Genomic DNA, 23,906 nt, shown 5'->3' with positions numbered 1-23,906 from the left:
CCCCGCGGCGCCACACTCGGCCTCTTTATTTGCAGAGAAAGCCAGCCAGCAAGCTCCCTGGGGTGGTGGCACAGTGGTGGCACCGCGGGTGCCGAGCCCCAGCCCACCCTGGTGACCATGGCCCCACACCCACCACAGCACCCAGCTGTGGGGCCAATGCATCCCAGCACCCCAACCATTTCAGAGGTGGCCCTGCAGCCACCAAGAGTGACAAGGACCTGCCCAGGACCCAGCCCCGGAATCCCGTCCACCACAGCTGGGGAAATGGAGGGACTGAGCTGGCACCACTGGAAGCCACCCTCTAGGGCAGGAGTCCCCTGGGGCCACCAGCAGTGTGGGGAGCTGGTCCTCACCCACGGCCACCCCATGTCCATTACCCTGCCCTCTCTAAGTGGTTGCCGCTTGCCGGGGCACGCGGTTCCTCTCGCCGTGGGATTTGGCCACCCGTCCCTTCTTGCCCACGTCCATGCCGGCCAGGGCGTGCTTGGTGTGGGCCAGCTTGCTCTTGCGGTGGTGGGGACGGCTGGTGCCGCACCAGAGGCGGGTGCAGTACTCCTCCACCCGCCGCAGGTTTTGGGAGCTGATGAGGTGCATGATGTCCTTGAACCAGGTTTTTGGAGCCTGTGGCGCCAGCCGGGGCTCGGGGCAAGGTGGTCGTGGGGGCTCATCCCCCCGATCCCGGGGGAAGGTGTGTGCCAGCTGCTCGCTGGTGATCACCTCCAAGGCTGTCTTGGCCACCGTCTGGGTGAAGCCGTGCTCCAGCGTCTTGCAGTAGTAGACGCCGGTGTCGTGGCGGTGCAGCTTGCGGAAGAGCAGCCCTTGCTCTGTCTGCAGGATCCGCTCATCCGTCTTCACCTGTGGGCCACCACAAGGATGGGGAGGTCCAGGTCTGGTCCCACGTCCCTCCCGTGCCCTCGCAAGGGGAGAAAGGCAGGCACAGGGGGAGCCTCACCTCATCCCGCTGCTCGTCAGGGGGTCTCTGGACGAACCACTGCACACTGGCCTGCGGGGACCGGGGTGTGCACTCCAGGAAGGTGCTGTTGTCCTCCGCCCCATAAAGCACCTTCTCCTCAACGCTCTCAAAATCATCCACTGGGGCAGAGACAGACACAGGCTCACAGGGAGGGCAGAGCCAGGCTCCCATACACCTGGGTGTCAGCCTCCCCCGGGCCACCAAGTGGCTTCAGTCCCCTTCTCCCCCTCTCCCCTGGGACAGACCCCAGCCCCAGCAGCACCCACCTTCTCTTGGGGCACCCCTTGGTCTACAGGATGGGGAGATGAGGTGCCCGGGTGCCCCAGCCCACCTGGGATGGTCGCAATCCCCTCTGTGTGCCAAGGGCTGTGGATGCTGGGACATCTCAGGGCACTTGGACAAGCCCCCAGCCCCATGGATTCTACCCAGTCCCTCACCGGTCAGGTTCTGGTCCAGACACTGGTGCACAGGGTTGCCATGGTGGACATCCTGGCGGCGGTAGCGGCGCTTGCCAGAGGGCTGGTAGCGGGTGCAGGCAGTGCCATCCCAGGCACAGTAGGGATCCCTGGCCAGGCAGCACTCGGCACAAGCCGTGCCGTAGGTCTCACACCGGTGCAGCCGTACCTGGGCCACCCCCAGGCTGGAGCCCACATAGAGCGTTTGCTGGGGGAACAGCACCAAGATGGTGATGCTGGCAGCCCCCGCGGGCATGGTGCCCGGAGTCCCCAGCCAGGATCCCCAGGGCAAAGACCATGGGGACTTTGAGAGGCTGGTGACAACAGCTCAGTCCCTCCTAGTCACCTGCCCTGTCCCCAGCCCTGTGGCGGAGCTGTGTCCATACTCACACGCTTGACTGAGATCTCCATCTGGATGATGGGCACAGGTGCCTGCAAGGGAGGCGAGCGGGTGTGAGGCTGGTCAAAACCTCACCATGGAGAGCCTGGCTCATTGGGAGGTGTAAGAGACTTCCCAGTGCCCAACAGTGCAGTGAAAGCCCTGAGCCTCCATCCCCATGTGTGTCCCCAACCCGAGCCCACCTCACTGCCCCCCTCCCTTGCATGCAGGGCAGCAAATGGCACCTTAAAAACCTGCAGCTCCTCCAGGACAACTTCCTCAGTCATGGCCAAGCTTGTCTTCTGCAGGACCACCACCTTCAGCACCGAGCCAGCATCTGCAGGGAGGAGGAGGATGGAGGTGTAAGCACCCTGCCATCACACACCCAGTGGCGTGCCCACTGGCAGCCCCAGCACCGGGGCTCCTTCCTGCATGCAGCTCCTGCTGCTCACCTGTTCCGAAGAAGAGGACATCATGGTGCCCATCCTCGGCCTCCACCCGGTCCACCACAAGCTGGCGCAGGCGGTGGGGCAGGTCGGTCTTCACTAGGAGGGGCCGGCGGTGCCGGGGGTACACGGGCTTGTGCATGAGGGGGTGAGCACGGGCAAAGTGCAGCACCTCGTCGGGAAAGTCCTTGGTGGTACCATACTGCCGTCGGGGCTGGTTGGTGGTCTTGCTGGGACACTGCAGGGATGAGAGGGGACCATCTCAGCCAGCCACGCCAGCACCCATCCCTCCTTCCCCCTCCACTGCCCCGCAGAGCCGGTTTGGGTCCCTCCCCGCATTCCAATTTGGGATCCATCTTCTCCACCCCTTTGCCAGGCCTTGGTCCCCAGCCATCCCAGGGTGGATCTCACAGGAGCCCATTCCATCAGGTGAGAAGATGGAGGATCAGCCCCATCACCCCCCTGGAAGAGCAATCGGAGGAACAAAGGGGACCCAGAGGTCCAGGGAGTCACTCACCACGCCTGGCCGGGGGTAGGGCACCCTGCCCTCGTAGGGGCCCCACTGGTGGTGGGGGCTCTCTCGGTGGGCGAAGGGCCCATTGAAGACCTCCCAGATGTCAGCCATGCGGTACACGCAGACAGCAGAACCCTGGAAGATGTGGCTGAAAGGGGACAGTGAATGGGGTGAGCAGAGCCATGCTCAGCGCTGGCAGCTTTAGTGGGGATAATGGGAGCACTAACATCTCTGTATGGACCAGGGCAGAGCTGGCAGAGGTTGGGGAACAGCCAGCAGCCACATGGTGACAGTGACAGGGCAGGTCATGGGTGGCTGCAGCTGGATGTCCCCAGAGGCTGGGGCTGGACTACCCACCTGATGGTGCTGAAGAGGGCATAGATCTCTGGGCTCTTTCCATCCTTTGTCCTCAGCAAGAAGACATCCTCTGGGGATGAGAAGCCAAAGCCATGGGGTTTCTCCTGGAAGCCCGGGAGCTTCCCAAAGCCACCAACCAAAGGACCAGCCCTGGTGAGGTCCCCAGCTCCACGCACCCCTTACCCAGCTCATCGAAGTGGGTGTCAATGCCACCAGGGCCAGGAACAGAACACACTAGCCGGGCTTTGTTGAAGGTACTCCACTTGTTGACCAGCACCCTCTGACCACCAGCATCATTCTGCAGGGACAGGGAGCATCAGGGCCACCACTGTGATTTGGCGCATCCCCGTCCCCTGCAGTCCCCACCAGCTTCTTACCACGCAGACCCGTGCCACCCGGCTCACGATGGCATGCTCCTTGCTGTCTGCCTCCACCACCTTCTCCGTGAAGAAGAAATAGGCTTTGTCATTGTCCCGGTCATCGTTGTCTGGGATCAAGTGGGCTGCCACAAATTTGGGATCTACGAGTGAGAGCTGGCCATGTCAGGTGGGGTGAGAGGGCACGGCCACCACCTCTGAACCCCCACACCATACTGGGGCTGGATGCCAGCCAGGAGGACCCCCAGATCCTGCTGCCCTGGTGCCTTTCCCTGCTCATACCTGGCATGGGGGATGCCACACTGTGGCCAGTGGGTGTCCTGGCCACCACAAGGCTCACAGTCCCCAGCATTAGCCCAGCTGGGGGGATGGAGGGGTAGAGGAGAGCCGTTACCGTTGAGCAGGCGCTGGTCCACCTCCGTGCGCAAGGCAGAGCGGGTCCCCATGCTGCGGAAGATGCCAGGATCGCGGCCCAAGAAATCTGCGGTGAGGCCAGCATACAGCTCCCCGCCTGGCAAAAACATCCCATCGCGGGGCTAAGAGCCAGCCCTGGCTGGCACAGGGACCGTCCCTGGTCCTGGCACCCCAAAGGCTCTCAGGTCCCTGAGGAAGACGACCTACCGATGACGGTGCTGGCAAAAGTGCGGCTGGGCTCGTGCGGGCACCTGCCCCGGCCAGTCTCCACGCTGGTGGGGTCCAGGCTGAAGGTGTGCTGGGTGAGGGGGAGCAGGCAGGTGACCCCCAGCCGTGCCCTGGGCAGCGGGGCTGTGCCCGGGCATGCAGGGGCTGGCGCTGGTCCCTGCCCAGCTCACAGGCATCTTCCTGCAAGCATTCACAGTCCCAGTGCTCCCAGAGGGACTTTCTGGAAGCAAGATCCGTGCTTTTTGAGGTAAGCCTGATGCTATGAGGATGCACAGGGGCCAGAGGGACCCACCAGCCCCACCACTCACCCATCAGCCTGGCCAGAGGCATCAAGGCATGGGCAGAGCTCCCACAGCCTGCACGGCGCCAGGCTGAGAGCGGGGAACGGGGGCCCTGCCTTTCCACCTCAGCCAACCTGATTTATGAGCAGCAGACAGGGAGAGGAGGGAACAACACCCATGACAGCCCCTGGCAGGACACCAGCCTCAGGGGACACGTCTGGAAAGGCAATGTCAGGCCAGAAAGGTGGGGGAGCCAGGGAGGGGACAGCAGAAGGGCAAAGGGGCAACAGGGAGCTGGTTCCTGCCCCCCCAGTTTTCAGCATGGGGCAAACAACACATCCAGCATCCCCACGCCATCCTGAAGTCCCCCAGGAAGGAGGCGGAAGATCGGGATCTACCTCCCAGGGGTGTCCCACCAGGGGTGCTCAGGATGGGCACCCCACCACGGTGCTGCCCTACCTCGCCCCGGTGCCCCACGTAGACGAAGGTGCAGACAGGGTGGAAGGCACCCGTCCCACAGACCAGCAAGTGTGTCCGGTTGTAGGGGTGCAGGACGCGGATGTAGTTGGCACAGTCGGTCTGGGGGGACAGGAGGGGAGGGGAAGGGTCAGGGGGGGGTCCAGCCCCAGCTCCCTGCCTCTGCCTGGTGCCCTGTGACGATCGGTGAGCCCCAGCCCTGGCTCCCAAGGCTGCACCCAGGCTCTCTGCCTTCACCCTGGTGCCAGGGGTGCACGATGGCAGCTTGCACCCACCCGCAGGGCTGGCATGGACTTGATCTAGGTGGACCCCAGCCCATTGCAAAAGGATGGGGCTTTTTACTGGTCCTCCTGCTGCTGAGAGCATCCCCGAGGGAACCTGTGTGCTCACCCCATCACAGCCCACGCTGGCCAGGGGAGGAAGGTCACCCACCCAGCAAGCACCCGGCAGCAGCTCCCACACCCAGCCCCAAGCCCCTGAGGACAGGAGGCTCATCTTCCTGGCACCCAGGACACAACCAGATGCAGGGACATCCTTCCCCATCGTGTTGCTGCTCGCACCGGGAATGAAACAAAGGGAGGAAACACGGGAGATGGAGACGGATACCTACAGGCATTCTCAGCTGCCTCCAGGACAGCCCTGATTGCTACTGTCTGGGATTGTCCCCTTCTACCAGAAGCCAGTAGTGACGACACCCCCGGGGCTGGAGACTTACCACCTCTGACCTTGCGCGGTCTCTCCTGGAAGTTCCCACTGGAAAAGGACTCCCACCCTTCTCCCACTTGGGCACCACCACCGTTAGCTCAGCAGCTCCCCCCAGCCAGCGCCAGCCCTGCCTGCCCCCCGGCGTCCCCCCCCACGGCGGGACGTGAGGCCCCTCGTCTGCTGGGAACACCGCCACTGAGCTGCCCCGGGGGTTCCCAGCCTCCCCGCTGTTTATTTTCCCTTTGCAAAGAGCCTCTAAAATAGCAAGTTAAAAAAAATATATATGTTCAAGAAAAATAAGAAATCGAGCCTGCCCCAGCTTGGATCTGTCGGTGAGAGCTTGTAAAATAAACAGGCAGAGCGGGGCAGGGGCTCCCGGGAGCAATTCGTCTGGCCAGGGGAGCCTCGGGGACTTTCTCCCCGCCATAGTCCTGTTCCATATCAGGGCTGGGGGGATGCAAAGAGGGGTAAGGTTTGGGGAGCGAGGTCACCAAACCTGAGTGAGCTACAGATTTCCCACCATTGGGGATGGCCAGGATGGGCCAGGCCACATCGCTGGGGTCTGGAGCACAGCACAGAGCTTTCGGTTCCTCCCAGCTCAGGTCTCCGAGCCCGGCTATCGCTGCCCACTTGGTGCAGCCACCTTTGGGGACACACTGGCCACCACTCTGTGGCCATGGGGCTGAGCAGAGCCCTGGAGATGAGATTTCCAGAGCCCAGTGCAAGCATCTCATGTGGCCAGGCTTGGTCACCAACTCCCTGCCTCAGTTTCCCTCATGCACCAGGATGGTCCCTTGCTCTGCCCCAGCATTAACTGTCCTGTGCACCCCACAGAGCCACCCCCAGCAGGATGACACAGCACAGCCCTGGCACGGGGGGAGCCAGCTGGTCCCAGGGCACAAGGGGACCTCCCCCTGGCTCAGGGCAGACCATGCGTGGGGAGAGACTCACCCCTGGGTCCTTCCCCTTCTGAAAACACTCCTCAGTCTGCCCCAGGAGGGGCGGCCAGTAGATCTGAAACACAAAAGACCTGTTGGAGGGAGGGGGGACAGCAGGGACCCAGCCTTGCAAATACATGTCCCCAGGCTGCCAGTGGCATGGTGATGGAGACAGGGACCAAGAGAGAGACCTCCAGCTCCCCAGAGCCCACCCAGCCCAGGACTCCCACCCTGCCACCCCGGATAGGACCCTTCCTCCTGGGGAGATGCACCCCGGTAGTCACAGCCCACAGTCGGGCTGGATTTGGGGGGGTCTCACTGGGCATAGCCTGTAAGGGGGTGGACTTGTGGGTGGCCTGGGGAAAGGTTACTTGGGGATGGCAGGGAGCAATAGAACTCGAGTGCCCCACAGCCTTCGGCGGCTCTTGGACCAAGGGCAGCTTGGGTACACAAGCCCTTGACCCCATTGCAGTGACCCAACACACCAAGGGGCACTTCATTTCCTTCTCCACTTTCTTCAGCTACAAACGGCCCAGAGCCATGTTTAAAAAAAACAAGAAGTTGAAGAGGAGGGGGATGAAGGAGGAGGGGAACCACTGCTCAGCACCATCACTCTGATCCATTGCCTCTCCCACCAAGGAGCCAGGAGAGGTCTGTGGGCTTTGCCAGCTGAGCCCTGGCACAGCTCACTGCAATGATGGATGCATTTACCTCCTTGTCTCTGCAGGCACTCAGCTGGATATTTGGCTCATGAAGGGGATGCCTGGGTGGGGATGGGGAGCACTTGCTCTCCTGATGGCAGCTTTTTAGGAGAGTAGGGTCTGAGATCCCGCTCAGCACCCAGGGCTCACGGGTGGGCTGTGCCACTGGCTGCTGCCAGCCACAACTAATTGCTGGCTAATTGCCCTGCTGCCCCCATGGCCAGACCTCCCTTGCCAGCCAGCACAAGCTTTCACATGCATTTCAGGGCGCTTGGGCCAGGGACATCCCCAGGGCAGGTCTTGCTTCAGGGTGGCTTCACCTGGCTTGGTCGGGCACCATCTGCTCGGAGGGGCGAGGGGTGCCCGCGGGGCCAGGGTGGGGATGGAGACCCCAGGGTGCTCAGCAGGACCCTGCTCACCTCCTTGGCATCTGCACTGGGCCCATCCAGGAGCAGAGAGTAGAGCACATCCTTCCCCCCGATGAAGAGCCGGTCACGGTACTCGTCCAGGTAGAGGGAGCGGAAGCCCAGGAAGCCTCGGTGGCCGAAGAAGAGGACAGAGCGATTGGTGCCCAGAAGCTCTGCCAGGGAGGAAGGGAAGCGTCAGGAGGAGCCATCCCAGCCTCTAAGACTCATGGGGTGTCATAAGTACCTCTTGCCCCAAATGTCCCCTCCTGGCCATGGACACAAGTGCTTGCCTTGAGCCTGGGGATGTCCTGCTCCACAGCAGCCCCCACCTTTCATGTGCTGCTCACACTGGGGTCCCCCAGACGCCAGCCCACAGCCCACCCCGCCGGGACAGCGCTGCCCCGTGGCCCTGAGCTGTCAGCCAACATGAGGACAGGAAGGAAAAACAATGGATTATGTCCCACAGCCGAGTGCCCTCTCACACCCCTGGGAGTCCCCCCACCCGGGGTCCAGCCATCAGAGGATGCTGCAGCAGAGGGGCAGCGGGGTCCCGAGCAAGTTTGCCCCCAGCAAGCTTTGGCTGAACCACCCCCGGCTCCTACCATGGCTGTGCCACAGCGAGTTGGGGTGGGCAAGAGCCTGGCAAAGCCCGTTCCTGCCATCAGCCCCAAGTTGGGTTCATACAGAGCCCGGGGGGGGTGGCAAGAGAGGACATGGGGTGGGCAGAAAGCAGGTCCTGCCTGCCCCGGGTGCCAGCCGGGGACACAATAGCAGGCACCCAGCCAGTGCCATGGGGAAACCAGCACACAAAGCCCGCCGCTGCCACTGCCACCAGACCTCGCTGTCGGGAAGTGAGGTCTGGTTCCTCCCCACCATCACACGGAACAGCGCTTGGGGAAAGGCACTGGTACAGGGACGCTGGATCGCTGGGATGGGTATCACATCCCAAAGCAACAGGCTCTAATGGTTGACACTCCCAAAGCAAGTCCAAGCCTGAATTCCATGGGACACTGAGGGGACCTTCATGGTGATGCCGCTGCGGGGGCAGTGGCATGACTGGCTCCTGGTGGGAAATTACTTTCAGGGTCAGCGAGTCGAAAACCCCGGCACGGTGGCGCCCACCCAGCTGCCGCAGAGGGAGAGGGCAAGAGGGAGCAGCTCAGTTTCACCAGTCCCCGAAATGCCGTCCCAGCCACCACCCCGACCCGGGGACAGGCCACTGCAACCACTGGGTGGAGGAGGAGGAAGACAAAGCGCCATTGATAAGCACAGTCATGTCCCCAGACACCCTCTGCCGAGGAAGGCTGCCAGCCATCACTGCTGACCCCAGGGAAACCCCCAACCCGAGCATCCCACACACACGTCCCCATCAGAGAGGAGGTGGTGCTGGCACCAGCTGCCAGCAGTCCAGGACACTGGGGCACCAAGCCCTGCTCTTGCTGGAGGCACATTTGTCACCTCCAGCAAGGAGGTGGCCAGCAGCACAATGCCCCCATCCTGGTGGGAAATGTCTCTTCTGGGACCTGCAAGGGAGAGGGGGTCCATTCCAGGGGGGAGGATGGCCACTTCCACCCCACCACACACAGCTCTCATCCCTGCAAAGTCTCTCCAGGGCAGTCCCAGTGCCCTAACTGGTGATGCTGGTGACATGGAGAGATACAGCCCCAGGAGCTCCATCCTTACCGGGAAGACCCCAGTGCCTGCAAGCAGAGCTGGCACCAGGGGCCCCTCTAGCCCCATCTCCCCAGGGTGGTACCTCCTCCTCATGCCCCCCCCCACCACCAGAATCTCCAGTCCTCCCGTATCACCAGGCCCAGCCCAGGAAAACTCTGTCGTCTCCTTCTATTCTTGCCCTGCAATAATATTTTCCCAGCTCGGAATAACATTGGCAAAGTCATCGGGCTCCTTTTATTGTTTCAGGCAAGGCTTCCCCCTCTCCCCCAGCCCCGACAAATTCCTCCTGCGCCTCGGGTTACACTGGCTTGGGGCACCTTCCCCTTCCCTGGCTTCCTCTCCCCAGGGAGCAGCAGCACCCTGCCATGCTCCATCCATCCCCAGCACTCCTTTACCCCCCAGGGTGGGGGGCCCATAGAAGCCACCCCCTCAGGCGCCACTGCAGCAGGATAAGGGTCCCTTGGGGGAGACAGCAGTGGGCACCGGACTGTGCTGCGATGCTCCTGGTGCACACACCAGCAAAGTGCTCTTTCCCCTCTTGCACAAGCCACTGCTGGAAGTCAAAGCGGAAGGAAAAGAGCAGCTTGAAGTGAAAGGGGGAGTTGGGGACACGGCCACCCCAGCACCCACAGCATGACACCCTCCCCTCTGCCCCCCCAAAGATGTCAACCCCGCAGCCAGAGCCACCAGCCACACACAGCCCAAGCCAACAAGCTAAGCGCAAGCAGCTTCATTTCACCCCAGTTTTAATTTCAGAGGCTTCTAATGGTTTTAATTGAAATTTTCATTTTCTTTTTCTTCCCCCCAGGGAGAAGGCGGTGGCAGAATTTGTTTCATGGGAAATTTCAGTTTCTGCTTCCAATTTGGAAGAGGAACAGAATAATCAGCTTAAAAAGAAAAAAAAAAAAAAGCTTCAAAAGGTTGCTCACTCCCTGTGGGAGGCCAAGGAACCCGCCCAGCCCCAGGGAGCCCCTCGCACCTGGGGAACAGCACAGACGGACTTTGGGCTGGAGTGGATCAGATACTGAGCCAGACCCGAGCCCCATAACCGGGCTCTGACGGGACCCCAAACCTCCTAGTCCTGCTGCCAAGCCCAACCTGAGGACACCGATCCCACCACAGGGCAGAGCCGGGAGCCATCCTGGGTGCCTGCTGCCTCCCAGGGTATGTGGAGCCACTGTGTGCCTCAGTTTCCCCAGTTCAATAAGGAGGGAGCCCCTGAGGCCGCCCACTCTGCCCAGGACAGAACCAGGGGTGCAGCCACCCTATGTCCCAGGGCTGGGGGAGCCCCAACCCAGGCAGCACAAGGGGAGCCGGCAGCTTTTCTTGGGCACAGGGAAGTGCTTTGCAGCTCCTGGGGCTCTCCAAGAACTTGGCTATCCTATGCTTTTTCCCTCTTTGGGAAGGGGAGAAGATATGCGTTATGCAATTTATTTTATTTTTTTTAAGAGCAGGTTCATTGCTTTTAGGCAAGAAGTAGGAGATTGGGGCGCTCCGGACTCCTCTGGCAAGTTTGGCTGGAAGCAGCCCATGGATTAAGCTGGCAGAGAGGGGGGTGCAGCAAGCCAGAGCAGGATCAGAGGGAGAGTTTTAATTAAAACCAAGCACTCCAGCACAGCAGCACCCCGAGGGCCCCCCTGGCACCCCAGCACCCACCACCCCAGTGCAGTGGGGCTCAGAGGGTGCCTGGGCTGAGCAGCACCCAGGGGACCTGCCGGGCAGTTGAGGGGGGGATTGCCTGGCTCCCACCCAGCAGCCGGGCGAGATGGTGAGCACCCCCGGGGAGCACCCACGCACCGCAGCACCCACCCAACCCACATGCCGATGCCAGAACAGGGCCGTGCCTCAGTTTCCCCCAACTCCACGTGGGAGACGATCCCGCATGGGAGCCCGGCGGCGCATCCCCCTGGCCCCATCACCCGGCTCCCCACCTTCCTCCACCTCGGGCGGTCCCCCCACCTCCCGCGTGGGGAACGGGAGAGTGCCGAGCACCCACCCACCAAAACCCCAGCCCAAACCGAGCCTCCAGCGCAAGGTGCCCACCTCCCCCCCAAAAAAAACCCACCATAAACCCGCACTTTGGGCGCAGCTGAGGCTCCCCAAGGCCCCATTCGACCCCGGGGCGGGGGGAACGGAGGACACCCCGATGTGGACAGGCACCCCCACCCCACGCCCCCTCTCTGCCCTCAGCAGGTGCCCCCGGCCCGTCTCACCGCGGTAGGGCAGGCGGAGCCGGGGCAGGCTGCGCCCCGCCGCCAGCAGCGCAGCCCCCAGCCAGCACAACGACACCGCCGCCCGCATCCCGCCGCCGCTCCCGGGGCTGCCGGTGGCACCGAGTTTTTATGGGGCCCCCATCCGACCGCCCCCGGCCCGCCCCGACCCGCCCCGGCCCGGCCCCGCCATTCCCCCCCGCGCCATCCCCGGTGGGGTGTCGTGCGAGGCGGGACGGACATATCCCCCGGGGGGGTGGGGGGGAGCCGAGAGCTCCGCACACCCCCAAATTGTCGCCTGCCACCAGCGGGTTAGGCTTTGCTGCACACATACACCCCCCCACCCCACCCCCAAGAAGCAATGCCAGCCCAGCCACAGCCCCCGAGCCCCCACCACCCCCTCTGGCTCATCCCTGGGGATGGGGAGCTGGGGTCCCCCAGCCTTGCTCTCCCGGAGAGGTGGGAGAGGGCACACAGGCTTGTCCCCCAAGAAGGATGCTCAGCATGGGGTGACCTCCAAGCTCTAGCAAGCACCTGGCTCTCAGGTCCCTTCTCAGTGGCCAGGCAAGCTGGGGACAGGACAAGACAGGGGCCAGGCTGAGTGGGTAGGGGGGCTGAGGGGGGCACAGGGTGCTGCACCCAGCCTTGGTGCACCCACAAGGCAGGGGACAGGGCAGCAGGGATGCCCTGCTGCCTGCCTGCAAAGGTGCCCACTCACCTGCACCCTGAGTGGGGACACCAGCCAGCCAAGCAGGACCCGATGGCACCCACACCACTCCCATGCCATCCTCCCCCAGTGCTGCAGGGTCAGGGGACATGGCCCTATGAGACATCAGAGAATCCACACAGGCTTCCCCTGGGAGCCTGGGTGCACAGGCAGGCACATTCCGCCCACAAAAGCCTTGGATTTCCCCCCAGCACTGGATAGAGGGGAAGGAGCTGAGGAGCTGGTGGCTTCTCCTGCAGTGCTCCATCGTCACTGGCCCCATCCCCTCTCCCAGCCCAGCACGGGGGGAAGCCTCATTAGCCCCAGCCCCCCTCCCCGCATCCCCTTTCAGCTTCAACTGAAAGCGAGGGAAGAAGAAGGGGGGGGGTGTCCAGCTCACCCCCAACCTTTTGTTATGCAGCAGCTCCACCAATCCCTTGACTGGGACAAAACCACCCCAGTTGGGCTCAGCGAGCCCTCGGCTGGCCCGTGGCCCTCGTTTCCCCAGGGAAGACCATCAGGGCAGGTGGCACGGCGTGTCTCTGGGACAGATCCAGCAGCCCCGGGTGCTGGGGAGCAGGTCAGAGTGGGGCAAGAGCAAGGATGAGACACAGCCGGCGGCAGCTCCGGAGATAAGCAGAGGCTGCCTGCCCAGACCCGCACGCTGCCTGCCCCGACCCCAGGGCTTGGGGGAGCGGCACAGCAGCAGGAGCTGATGGGTGGGAGGGAGCAGGATGAACCCCAGCCCTGCTGGCTGCTCCTGCTCCACCCAGGCACCCCGAGACTGATCTGGAGCAGAGCATCCCAAGGAACAGCCCCACAGCCTGACCGGGCAGGATCCTGCCCTTAGCACCATCCCCAAGCCCGAGGAACCCAGGGGAGCGGGGAGTGCTCCAGCAGACCCCACCATGCCGAGGAAATCCATGGTGCCTCTGCTCCCCGAGACCCCACGAACAGACATACCCCCCCGCTCCTGGCCGTGCTTACTAAGGAGATTTATTGACTTGCACGGGGAGGAACGGGGGGGACTGGTCCCAGCTCCCCCCGCAAGCAGGCAGGGAGGCAGGACGAGGCCCGGGCAGGCAGAGCGGGGCACTGGCCAGCCCCTTACCCCACAGCCAGGGCAGCTGGAGGTGGCATGGGGACAGGGGGAGGCATTGATGACACCGGGAAAGGCAGGAGGCACCCAGGCAAGGGGGACAAACCCCCCAGGGGGGTGGCTAGGACCCAAAATTCGAGGGCAAAGCCAGGACACTTGGCATAGGCGTCACCGTCGAGCCAGCCCTGAGCACAGCCAACATGGCATGATGCCAGCCGGGTCCCCGGCGCACTGGCAGGCATTTGCTGTGCCCACCCCCTGCCCCCTTTTTAAAGCCCTGCATCCCACTGCTCGGCAACCCCTGTTCTGCCCCTCGCCCCCGTGCTCAGGCCTCAGCGGGCAGCGGGGGTACCGATGCCAGGGCAGACAGGAGGCGGGCGTAGATGTCGATGCCCCGCAGGAAGACTTGCTCGTTGAGGAACTCGTTGTGGTCGTGAAGCAGCACCGGGGTGCGGTTCATGGGCGAGAAGCCAATAGCAGGGTGTCCTGCCTGGGGATGTGGGGGGAGAAAATGGGTGAGGTCAGGGCTGGAATGGGCACCGTGTGCCCCCCTCCATCTGGGCATGGATCCTGCTTGGGACTGCAGGTCTCACCCCAGGTGGGGGACCCATGGGTGGGCTGGCATTGCACTCACCGCTCGGATGTAGCGGCTGTCGGTGGCAGCCGGGAAGATCTCGAGCTTGATCTGCAGCTTCCTGACAAGTGAGACCCTGTGTCAGCATGGGCACAGGGGCAGCCAGGTCCCCTGTCCCCCTGCCACCCCACAGGCAAAGACACCATGCCAGGAAGGTCCCTGAGCCCTGCAGAACACTCAGTCTTGTCCATTTTGAGGGGGCACGGGGAGATGCCCTGGCATGGCATGGAGTATTTCCTCCCAACCCCTGCCATGACCCCAGAGACTCCCAGGAACCCCTCACTTCCCACCAGAGGATGTCCCCGCCATAGTCCTAACCTTCCTGGGGACACTACTCACATGTCCCTGCAGACCCCGCTGAAGGCTTTCCACCACGGGTCTGACTCCTCAGTGGAGCTGATGTGTTGGTCCATGCATTTCTGACAGGGGGAGAGGGCAGGTGAGGGGCAGGGGGGTGGGCACATGGCAGGGGAGGGATGGGCACAATGAACCCAGGAGGCTGAGACCCCCTCACCTGGATAAACTCATAGGTGACGCCGTCCCCGGCACCTCGGCACCATGCGGCCACCTGCTCCTCGAAGGCCTGCAGCAGAGGCCAGAGGAGGGGTGTGAGCAGGGTACCCCCCAGCCCGCTCCCCTCCCAGGTGGGGCTGGCAGGGCGCCCACCTTCAGGTCCACAGTGGGTGGGATGCGGATGTCGAAGCCAGCCGCCATCTCAGAGGGCACCACGTTGAAGGAGACGCCCCCCTCCAGCATGGTCAGGTTGAGCGAGGTGACATCCCCTAGGGTCAGGCTTGAGTCGGACTTGAGCCTCGGAGGATGCAAGGGAGAGTCACCCTCCGCCACTCGGGGAGGAGGAGAAACGCTCCCCCACCCTGCCGCCACCCCCAAATGGGGAAACTGAGGCACAGGGTGGTGGTGCTGGATCAGAGCCTGGTTTGGGATCCCAAGGACCCCCTCCATGGACCAAATTGAAGCCACCACCATCCTGCTGTGCATCTCCTACCTCTGCTTCTCACTCTCCCTGAAGGTCAGGAAGGAGTTGATGACTTTGTGCTGAGGAGGAAAGGGCAGGGGGGTGAGGACCAGCCCTGCAGGGGGGCATCTGGCTGCCCCAGGGCAGGCAGGGGGGATGCACAGGGTGTACCCCCTCTCTTACCAACTTCTCAGCTGCCGTGTTGCTGATGAAGCGGGACCCATGCCCGGGGCTGCCCATGCACTTCACCTTCACCCCTGGGGCAGAAGAGGGAGAGGGAGGCATTGAGCAGAAAGCCCAGGGTGGCACTGATGCCCCAGCACCCAGCACAGCCAGGAACCGGGTGGTGGGCATGCAGTTACTCACACCACGGGCTCTTTTCGCCATAGAAGACGCTGAAGGTGTCGGACGGGCTGGCCAGGCCTGTGGTGGGCACAGAGAGGGGGTCAGCGGGTCATAGGGATGCCATAACATGGCCCTGTCTGCTCTGTCCTGGAAGCATTTCCCCTCCAGGCTGGCACCACGTAGGTCACTGCCCAGGGGAAGGAGATCTCCAAGGGGGTCCCTGGAAGCCATGCCGGGTGCCAGTGCCTGGGAGGTGATGCCAACAGGCAGAGGGGTGCATGCCAAGAGGAGACATGTCCCCATACCAGCCCTGCCACCACTCACCCTCATCCAGGGCAAAGCCCACGTTGAGCGCTCGGAACTCGGGGCGCTGCACGAACAACTCCATGCCCTTGTGTCCGCCCATCTCCTCATCTGCAGGGGAGAGCCTGGCATGGAGGGAGGAACGGGGACATTCCCTGGCCCACCACCCCCTGGTCCTTCTTCCACGCCCACCTGGGTGCTACCGGTGCACCTGATGTCCTCAGACATGGAAACCCTTCCAGCCCCAAGCTAGGGGAGCTCAAAGTCCGGAAAGGCTGGCAGATGGATGCCCGGCTGTCATGCCATGGTGAAGTCCAGAGCATCACCCAGCTGCCAGCCCCTCCTGTCCCATGGAGAGGGATCACTCTGGGGACTCACCAGGCACAAAGGTGAGGTGGATAGTGCGGGGAAAACACTTTCCCTCCGCCTTCAGCCTCCGGATGGCCTCAAGGTACCTGTGAGGAGAAAGTGGTGGCCTGGGCATCATGGAGGAGAGGGGCTGGTGTGCTCTGAGCCACCCCAGGGGAGGCCAAGTGGTGGCACCCTCATCCCCAGAGGCTCTGGGGGTGGTGGCATCCTGTTCTGCATCACTCAGAGGCATCCCCATGCCATGCCTGCCCAGTGGGCACAGAGCCCTCCACTCACTGGATGGAGACACACTTCATGTCCTGGGCACCCCGGGCATAGATGTTGCCTTGCGAGTCCTTAACAGCCTCGAAGGGTGGGTAAGTCCAGTGCTCCTGCGAGGAACAGTAGCCGTGATGGCAGAGGAGCGCGGTGGGCACCGGCTCCTGTTCACTGCCACCCCCAGTCCTCCCCACCGTGCCCGTCCCACCCCTCGCCCTGTCCCGGCACCTCAAAGACAGGCACGACATCGGTGTGGGAGTTGAGGAGGATGGAACGCAGGCGGGGGTTCGTCCCCTGCCAGGTCAGGACCAGCACCACGCAGCCTTGGCACACCTGTGGGGCAATGGCAGGATGTCACCAACGTGCCAGCAGGGGATAGAGGAGCTGGGACCGGCAAGCTGGAGTCAAAAAGCATCAGCCTGGGAAAAGTTTTGTGATGCCACCTGGCAGGTCACCCCTTTCTCCACTGGGAGAGGGCAGGCAGCAGGAGCAGGCATGGCTGCACCCCCCCGGCGCCAGACCTGGCCCAGGTGCGGGTGCGAGCTCCTGGCTGCAATTCAGATAGAGGAGGGGAGACGAACCCAGCGTCTTCCCCTGGTGCCTGGGAGTCCCCTGGGACAGACAGTGCCCAGCCGGAGGGACGTCCCCAGCCAACGTGACCCTGCCAGGTCCCTGGCTAATCATAGCACAGGCGGCTGCAAAGGTCAGCGGGGAGCAGCCCGAACACAGGCTTAAGGAAGGGTTGAGGTCAGCAGAGGATTACAGGCAGAGGGGATTCACTCCTGCCCGTCTCTGGGGCAGAGGAACAGCCCGGTCACTGAGGACCTGGGGATGGTTGGATGGATGGATGGATGAACAGACCAGGGGCTGCTCCTCGCCTTGCTCACCTCCACTTTCTGGCAAGCCAAGCCCAGGTCGGTGCCAACACGCTCCAGAAACCGGATGGCCGCATCTGGGGAGGAGTGGGAATGCCTGGAGTTATGTTGGGATCTCCCTCCCCTCTCGCCACAACCCCCCGGGCACCCCAAGGCTCTCTGGGGCTGCCAGGCCAAGGAAAGAGGTGACCAGAAAGGGCAGGTGGTGGAGGTCCTGTGCACAATAGGTCCGTTTGGGGCAAGGACTAGGGTAATGTGAAAAAATAAAAGTGGAAAGGGGTGAGTTCAGGGGGGACAGTGCTCTGCAGGAGTTTTGGGAGCTCCTCACCAATAAATAATCTCGATGTGCTTCAGTAGGAGGATGGAAACATTAACAGAAGGAGATCTACACAAGGTTACCACCAGCATCTGTCCCAGAGCCAGGGCAGCGTGGAAAGGGGGGGGCCCTGGGGCACAGGGCTGGAGAAAGCAAACAGCAGCTCTGGATGCACTCAAGATGTCCCTGCCCCAACCGAAGGTGCCAGCAGAGATAAGGAACAAAAGTGTCCGCTCCTTAACACCACAATCAAAACAGTCCCGGCTGAGGACTTGCGCACCCAGGTCAAAGACTGGAGCTGCAAAGCCACATTGCCGGGTCCCCACACGACTCCCCATCCCATGCCCCCATCCTCACCATAGTCAGGTTTGGGGTGGACGGTGTCGATCTTCAGGTACTCCCGGAAAAGTGTAACCGAGGGGTCCTCTGAGGCCCCCGCGCTCTTCCCAGGCTTCCCAGGTGCCATGTCAGGCTGGGGACCGGGGCTGAAAAGGTCTGGAAGAAGAGCGGGGATATGGTTAATCACCCACCGGCCCCTCCAAAGTCCGCCAACAAGCTCGGTCGTCACAGAAACCGAAGCAGGATGGGGCAAAGGTCTCCCCAGTGTGAGTCCTGGGACACTGCCATCATGGGAAAAGTCCCCCCCCCACTTGGGTACGGGGGCAGGATGGGGTGTGCCCCCCATGCCATCATTTCATTGTCCCCGCAAAGTGCATGTTCCTGACCCAAATGGGGTGCCAGGGCAAGCTGTGATGCCCAGGCATGGGGCAAGGGGTGAGCCGTGGGGTAGGGGTAGCTGGGGTTTAGGGGCCTAGTAAGGAGGAAAGGGGGGCAACAAGGTGGGGAAGGTGGTTATGAGGGGAAGAAGGGTGTATGGGGCAGGTGAACAACATGGTCAAGGTTAGCCAATGGTTGGGGGTCCAGGGGGATGTGGGGGAGCACAGGGAAGGCAAGAAGCTGGTCTCAGGGGGTGCAGGTAAGGAAAAGGGTGCAGACCAGGGGAAGCAGGGCGATGCGGGGTGCTTAGGGCTACATGGGGGGTGCAGGAGGGGTGAAGGGGAACACTGAGGGGGTATGGGAGTAGGGGGTGCAGAGGGGCTATGGGGGGGGGACAGAGGTTAGGGCTGCAGGGGGGTTCAGGGATGCAGCGGCGAGGGGTGCAAAGAGGCAGAGGTGGGGTATAGGGGTACCGTGACTGGGGTGCAGGGGTACTGCAGTTGGGGTGCAGAGGGGGTGCAGGGGCACCCTGGTTAGGGTTGTGGGGAGTGCAGGGTACCATAGGTATTGGTGCAGGGGTACTGTGGTTAGGGGTGCAGAGGGTGGAAGGGGGGGGCAGGATACCATGGTTAGGGGTGCAGGGGACTGCATGGGTTTGGGGTGCAGCAGTCGCATTATTGGGGGGCAGGGGCAGCAGGTGCAGGAGGGCAGAGGGGTGCAGGGTAGCATGGCTGGGGGTGCAAGGGGGACGAGGGGGTGCAAGCATAACATGGTGAGGGGTGCGAGGGGGGTGCAGGATACCGTGGTTAGTGGTGCAGGGGACTGCACGGGTTTGGGGTGAGCAGCAGCATTATGGGGGTGCAGGGGCAGGAGGGCAGAGGGGTGTAGGGAGCACGGGGGGGGGGATGCAAGGATACCGTGGTTGGGGGTGCGAGGGGGGTGCAGAGTACCGTGGCGAGGGGGGCGGGCTTGGAGGTGACGACGAAGGCACCGAGGCAGCCCCCCGCTCCCGGACCCCCACCCGCCCCGGCCCTACCTCCGCACTGCTCCCCGCCGCCGGCACCTGACAGGCCCGGCCCCGCTCCCGCTCCGCCCGCTCGGCCCCGCTCCGCTCCGCCCCGGACCGCCCCGCAGCCGGCAGCGGGCGGGAAGGGGAGGAGCCGGGGGCACAGGGTGGGCTGAAGGCAGAGGGGAAGGTGGGCAGGGGGCTGGCGAGGGACCCTCCTGCCCTACGCTAGAGGCAGAGAGATGAAACTGGGGCCCGGGGAGCCCCGAAGCGCTTGGGGACACAGGCAGAAACCAGAGCAGCATCAGTTTATTGGCCTCGTGACAGACAAGGGACACCCTCGGTGTCCTACTCCTGCCACCCTGGGGACACCCCAAAAGAGAACGGCACCCCTCACGCCAGCCACCCGTGCCTCCCAGTCCCTCGGGACGCCCCGGTCCCTCATCCTCTACTCGGCAGGGGACGAGGCGGCGCTCACTTCAGCTGGCGCAGGAAGCCCAGCAGGGCCCGGTGGAAGTCCTCTGGCTTGTCCAGGTAGCAGGCATGGCCAGCGTCGGGCACCACGGCCACCCGGTGCCTGGGGAGGTGCTGGAGGTTCTGCAGGGCCTGGGGACCCAGGCGTGTGTCACGGTCACCATACAGGATCAGGGTGGGCGTCTTGGGTATGGGCAGAGAGAAAAACAGAGTAGTTGTCAGAGGGGGCAATGGCCACCGAGCTTCCCCTGGGCAGTGCCCAGCTCCACTCATCACCACGGGTGGCTGCAAAGCCAAGTGAAGGCAGGTGCCAGCCCCTCCATGAGCTGGGGGAGACACAGCCCCCCCAAAATAGGGCCACTCTACATGCCACCCTCCAGCCAGCTGGCCCATGGGGCTCGCCAGCACCCAGGGACCCTCCCAGGAGCCCAATAACCCACCTCACCTGGACCTGCTGGTACTGGTCAGCAGCGTAGTCCTTGGTGCCCACAGGTGCAATGGGCACAAAGCCAGCCAGCCGGTCCCCCTGCGCCAGGAGGAATGGCAGGGCAAAGCGGCCACTCATGGATGGGCTGATGAGAACGGGCCTCTGCATGCCCAGCTCCTGCAGGACACGGTCCAGGAAGGCCACCCGACCCTGCGCTGAGGCCACCATCTCTGCTGGGGGTGAATCCCCATAGCCTGGCATGGGGCAGAGGGCACGGAGTGGGCACAGAGCAGGGGGAATTCTGCAGCCTCCAATGGTCTCCCCCCCCAAGGCTCAGCTGGCTTGGCAAAAACCAGACACCCAATCAAGCCCGAGGGTTGTACAACCACAGCCATGTGCCAGCCACAGCCAAAGGGTTTGGGTGGCAGCCATGGACATCAACGTCCCAGAGGAAAGCCAAATCCCAGGCATACTGCCCCAGGGACCCCCGCTAGCTGCCTGAAGAGGTCCAGAGCCCAGTGGTGGCTGAGGTGAGGGACTGGAGCTGCCCAGAGGGATCAACTTAAGCACAGCGCCACGGTCCTACCAGGCAGATCTATTGCGACCGCACGGTGGCCTTCTCTGGCGAGCAGTGCCAGCGTGCCCAACGCCTCCCATGTCTTGGAGGTGAACGCCTGGCCATGCAGGAACAGGACATCGGGCCTGCGGTGGGGAAGACAGGCGGGAAGGGGGTCAGGGAAGATGCCACACCCGTGGGTGTCCAGAGGGCTGTCTGGCACCCATCCCAGGGCCTGTTACCTCCCACCTTCCTCCGCCACAGGAGCCGGTGGTGACCCACCTCCCGGGGCTGGCGGTGCTGCTGGCCCGAGGCCCTGAAGAAACCTCCCGGTAGAAGACGGGGGGCTCCCCTGCAGCCATCCCTCTTCTCACAGTGGCGTTGGCTGCCCACCAGCCCCGCTTCCGCTCCTCAGGCCGGGCACCCGCCGAGTGCTGCCCGTGCTGGGTGGCCGGGAGCAGGACGTAGAGGACGAGAGTGAGGAGCGCCCCGAGGAGCAGGAGCCCCAGGCGGCTGCGGGCGGGCAGCATCTCCGCTCCCCTGGGGAAGGAAAATGGCAGCGAGGGGCTGGAACCCCCGCTGCTGAGGAGCCGGCGGGGGGTGGGGACTGGCCCCAGATCACGTCGCTCTCCTCAGCTCAGGCCTGGCCTGCGCCCCCCGCTGCCAGCCCCGCTCGGCCCCGGTCTCCCGAGCTCCCGCTGGCCCCGGTCTCCGGCCCCGCCGCCCCTCGCCTTCAGCCGGGACATGCGGGGCTCCCCACGGCCCCGGCCCTGACGGCGCCGCGCCCGCGGCCCCCGGCTCCGCCTGGCGGAAGGCCACGGCGCTGCAGGCCCCAAGACCCGTCAGCCGGGGGCCTGCCCGCCGCACCGAGACCCCGGCAGCGCCCCCCCGGGCCGGGACCGAGGTCTCGGGAGAGAACGGCCGGTGCGGGTAGAGGAGCCTCGGCCCGGCGGGCCTCGGCTGGGGCTCGGAGGGGTTCGGCAGAGCTCCGGTAGAGTTCGGCTGGCGCTCGGCACGACTCGGCGGTGCTCGGCTCAGCTCGGCTACGCTCGGCTCGGCTCGGCAAAGTTCGGCTAACCTCGGCTCGGCTCGGCAGAGCTCGGCCTAGCGGGGCGGTGGCCATGCCCAGGGCCGCCCCGGGCGTTCCGCTCGGTGAGGCGGTGCTGCCGCTGTCCCCCTTCCCCTCCCCGCCCCGCCGGCCTTTGGACCCGGGGCGCAGCACCCCTAGCCCCGCGGGGAACGGGAGGCGAGCGGCGGCCGGCGCTGGGGGGTGAGGAGCAGGTAAGGGCCGCTGGCAGCGCTGGGGCAGGGAAACTGACGCAGGGGAGGGCCCGTGAGCTCCCCTGGCATGAGCGAGCGGCCCCGAGCGCGCCCCCTGCGGCCGGCCCCCCGGCGGTGTCCCCCAAAAAGAGGGTGATGCCAGTGTAAACTCCCCCTCCCCAGTGTCAGCACCACAGCCCGACTGCCTTCCTGCCACCGCTGGGCCTCGACGCTGCGACAAGGCCCCTCACCCGTCCCGCTAGGCCGCACCAGGCCCGTTTCCACCTCTCGACCTCCCTTAAACAGCTCTCCCAACCCCCCCCCAGGCATGGCTGCCCCACAGCTCACTGAGAGTACCATCACTGTGGAAGGCCAAACCCTCTTCTACCGCCAAGCCCAGCCGGCCCAGCAGGCGCCGAAGCTGGCCGTGCTGCTGCTGCACGGCATTCGCTTCTCCTCCGATACTTGGCTTCAGCTGCAGACGCTTGCCATGCTGGCTGAAAACGGCTACCGAGCTGTGGCTATCGACCTGCCGGGTAAGGCACGGTTGGAGAGCATGGTCCCCCGGAATGAGGTGGGGGCCGGGGGGAGCCGATAAGCCCCTTGCATTTGTGGTGCTGGGATGGCAATGCTGGCGTCCTGATGTGCCAGCTTTTCCCTGTCGCAAGGCAGCGGAGAGTGTGACAGGGCAACTTCTGTCTCCTGTGGCTCAGGGCTGGGCCGCTCGAAGGATGCTATGGCTCCAGCACCCGTGGGCCAGCCCGCACCGGGGACTTTCCTGAAAGCGGTTTCGGAGGCTCTGTGCCTGGGTCCAGCTGTGGTGATCAGCCCATCGCTCAGCGGCATGTACTCCCTGCCCTTCCTCCTCCAGCACAACCACCTGCTCAAGGCATATGTGCCTGTGGCACCCATCTGCACCGAGAAATTCACAGCGGAGCAGTATGCCCAGATCAAAGTACGGCCTGGAGGGAGACTGAGGGAGGTTGGGGGACTCGGAGGGGGTGGTGAGGGAGGGGCCCTTGCACCAGGGTTGGGCAGGGGAAAGACCAAACAGGCCAGAAACCCCATTGCCGCTGGAAGAAGGGAATGTGATGGTGAAGGAACGTGACCATAGGATAGCAGGAGGGGAAGAGGGGACATTTGGAGACCCAGGAGTCTGAGCTTCTTTCCTCTTGTGGGGGGCAGGGGGGAAGGGCAGGTGTCTCCCCTCCATATACTGGTCCCAGGGTGTCTGTGGCCAGGAGGAGCGGGTGCCTGGGTGCCATTGGCAGGCTCAGGGTGCATTCCCCCTCTGCAGACGCCCACACTGATCGTGTACGGGGACCAGGACGTGGAGCTGGGGCAGACCAGCCTGAACAACCTGCGGCACCTCCCCGAGCACCGGGTGCTGGTGCTGCAGGGCGCCGGACACGCCTGCTACCTGGACAAGCCCAATGAGTGGCACCGTGGGCTCCTGGCCTTCCTGCAGCAGCTGGAGTGAGCAGGATGGGCTGCGTGGAGTGGCCCATAGGGCTGGGGGACATGGCCAGCCCACCCACCCCTGCACTTGCCCACACATCCTTGTGCCAACCCAGCTGCTCGCCTGGCATCCCCACCCAGCCTCCCTCGGGACCAAATAAAACGCCAAGCTCTGCTACCACTTTCCTGTCACCTTCCTCCCACTTCTTTCCACCCTTCCCAACTCCTTCCCTGATCCCCGCCTCCTCCGTGGCCACTATCCTGTACACGTTTGGGGGATGACAGCAGGGGAGGTGCAGCCACCAAGGCATGGGACATTTGGGGAGCGTTGCCCTGTGGGTGGGCGAGTGTCAGCTGTGAGGCTGGTGGAGCCCACCCACCCCTTCTGGCACGACCCCCGGGAGCCTCAGGGTTGTGTCCGGGAACAGGTAGGTCCCCCAGGGTGGTGACACCCATGTCCCCAGACTGCCGGCTGCCTCTTCATCCTCTTCTTCCTCCTCCCACCCCTCCTGGCACACACCCAAGCCCAAGGTAATCCACAGGGGCTTAAAAGGGACCTGCCAGCCGTGGCAAGCTCCTGCCCCGGCAGCA

General features: G+C 63.9%; 4 protein-coding genes across 5 annotated transcripts; 1 reads left to right on the top strand and 3 right to left on the bottom strand.

Annotated features, from left to right (window-relative positions):
- On the bottom strand, positions 1–11,627 carry SEMA3G (semaphorin 3G). Of its 2 annotated transcripts, none has more exons than XM_074152501.1 (16): positions 11,540–11,627; positions 7,665–7,825; positions 6,558–6,620; positions 4,884–5,003; positions 4,123–4,219; positions 3,896–4,012; positions 3,502–3,644; positions 3,308–3,422; positions 3,125–3,194; positions 2,771–2,915; positions 2,260–2,491; positions 2,053–2,144; positions 1,819–1,860; positions 1,411–1,636; positions 953–1,092; positions 1–855 (listed from the first exon to the last, which is right to left on the bottom strand). In XM_074152501.1, the coding sequence occupies exons 1-16, from the start codon at positions 11,625–11,627 to the stop codon at positions 388–390; spliced, it is 2,319 nt and encodes a 772-aa protein (XP_074008602.1). In that variant the 3' UTR covers positions 1–387. The 2 variants fall into 2 exon arrangements, with proteins under 2 accessions (XP_074008602.1, XP_074008603.1); XM_074152502.1 differs by having other exon boundaries at positions 4,123–4,213.
- Positions 11,628–13,214: 1,587 nt separating this feature from the next.
- On the bottom strand, positions 13,215–19,233 carry ACY1 (aminoacylase 1). Its single transcript, XM_074151394.1, has 15 exons — positions 19,171–19,233; positions 17,775–17,912; positions 17,114–17,178; positions 16,455–16,559; positions 16,245–16,339; positions 15,978–16,054; positions 15,621–15,710; positions 15,318–15,374; positions 15,135–15,208; positions 14,982–15,031; positions 14,642–14,786; positions 14,490–14,558; positions 14,315–14,394; positions 13,976–14,036; positions 13,215–13,831 (listed from the first exon to the last, which is right to left on the bottom strand). The coding sequence occupies exons 2-15, from the start codon at positions 17,881–17,883 to the stop codon at positions 13,667–13,669; spliced, it is 1,242 nt and encodes a 413-aa protein (XP_074007495.1). The 5' UTR covers positions 17,884–17,912; positions 19,171–19,233; the 3' UTR covers positions 13,215–13,666.
- Positions 19,234–19,434: 201 nt separating this feature from the next.
- Positions 19,435–21,216, bottom strand: LOC141467504 (protein ABHD14A-like). Its single transcript, XM_074152077.1, has 4 exons — positions 20,880–21,216; positions 20,628–20,743; positions 20,060–20,295; positions 19,435–19,797 (listed from the first exon to the last, which is right to left on the bottom strand). Exons 1-4 carry the CDS (start codon positions 21,125–21,127, stop codon positions 19,615–19,617), a joined length of 783 nt encoding a protein of 260 aa, XP_074008178.1. The 5' UTR covers positions 21,128–21,216; the 3' UTR covers positions 19,435–19,614.
- A 480-nt stretch (positions 21,217–21,696) lies between these two features.
- Positions 21,697–23,499, top strand: LOC141467436 (putative protein-lysine deacylase ABHD14B). Its single transcript, XM_074151975.1, has 4 exons — positions 21,697–21,878; positions 22,184–22,393; positions 22,571–22,812; positions 23,155–23,499. The coding sequence occupies exons 2-4, from the start codon at positions 22,186–22,188 to the stop codon at positions 23,335–23,337; spliced, it is 633 nt and encodes a 210-aa protein (XP_074008076.1). The 5' UTR covers positions 21,697–21,878; positions 22,184–22,185; the 3' UTR covers positions 23,338–23,499.
- The last annotated feature ends 407 nt before the right edge of the window (positions 23,500–23,906 follow it).

The sequence above is a fragment of the Numenius arquata genome, chromosome 8 (genome assembly GCF_964106895.1).
Source record: "Numenius arquata chromosome 8, bNumArq3.hap1.1, whole genome shotgun sequence".
In the NCBI taxonomy this organism is placed as follows: domain Eukaryota; kingdom Metazoa; phylum Chordata; class Aves; order Charadriiformes; family Scolopacidae; genus Numenius; species Numenius arquata.
Note: the sequence above shows the minus strand (reverse complement) of the source record. Positions and strands in the feature narration are given on the sequence as shown.

What these genes read in the sequence shown, in the direction of transcription:
- SEMA3G (XM_074152501.1), bottom strand. Translation starts at nt 11,627, where the DNA reads ATGCGGGCGGCGGTGTCGTTGTGCTGGCTGGGGGCTGCGCTGCTGGCG. An exon ending in TTTTGCCAGCACCGTCATCG is followed by an intron (nt 4,013 to 4,122) that starts GTAGGTCGTCTT and finishes TGTTTTTGCCAG; the next exon opens with GCGGGGAGCTGTATGCTGGC. An exon ending in CACCCACTTCGATGAGCTGG is followed by an intron (nt 3,195 to 3,307) that starts GTAAGGGGTGCG and finishes TCTCATCCCCAG; the next exon opens with AGGATGTCTTCTTGCTGAGG.
- LOC141467504 (XM_074152077.1), bottom strand. Translation starts at nt 21,127, where the DNA reads ATGCTGCCCGCCCGCAGCCGCCTGGGGCTCCTGCTCCTCGGGGCGCTC. An exon ending in GGTCGCAATAGATCTGCCTG is followed by an intron (nt 20,296 to 20,627) that starts GTAGGACCGTGG and finishes GCCCCATGCCAG; the next exon opens with GCTATGGGGATTCACCCCCA. An exon ending in ACCAGTACCAGCAGGTCCAG is followed by an intron (nt 19,798 to 20,059) that starts GTGAGGTGGGTT and finishes CCCATACCCAAG; the next exon opens with ACGCCCACCCTGATCCTGTA.
- LOC141467436 (XM_074151975.1), top strand. Translation starts at nt 22,186, where the DNA reads ATGGCTGCCCCACAGCTCACTGAGAGTACCATCACTGTGGAAGGCCAA. An exon ending in TGTGGCTATCGACCTGCCGG is followed by an intron (nt 22,394 to 22,570) that starts GTAAGGCACGGT and finishes CCTGTGGCTCAG; the next exon opens with GGCTGGGCCGCTCGAAGGAT. An exon ending in AGCAGTATGCCCAGATCAAA is followed by an intron (nt 22,813 to 23,154) that starts GTACGGCCTGGA and finishes CCCCCTCTGCAG; the next exon opens with ACGCCCACACTGATCGTGTA.
- ACY1 (XM_074151394.1), bottom strand. Translation starts at nt 17,883, where the DNA reads ATGGCACCTGGGAAGCCTGGGAAGAGCGCGGGGGCCTCAGAGGACCCC. An exon ending in CCACCCCAAACCTGACTATG is followed by an intron (nt 17,179 to 17,774) that starts GTGAGGATGGGG and finishes ACTCCTCCCCAG; the next exon opens with ATGCGGCCATCCGGTTTCTG. An exon ending in TCACCTATGAGTTTATCCAG is followed by an intron (nt 14,395 to 14,489) that starts GTGAGGGGGTCT and finishes TCCCCCTGTCAG; the next exon opens with AAATGCATGGACCAACACAT.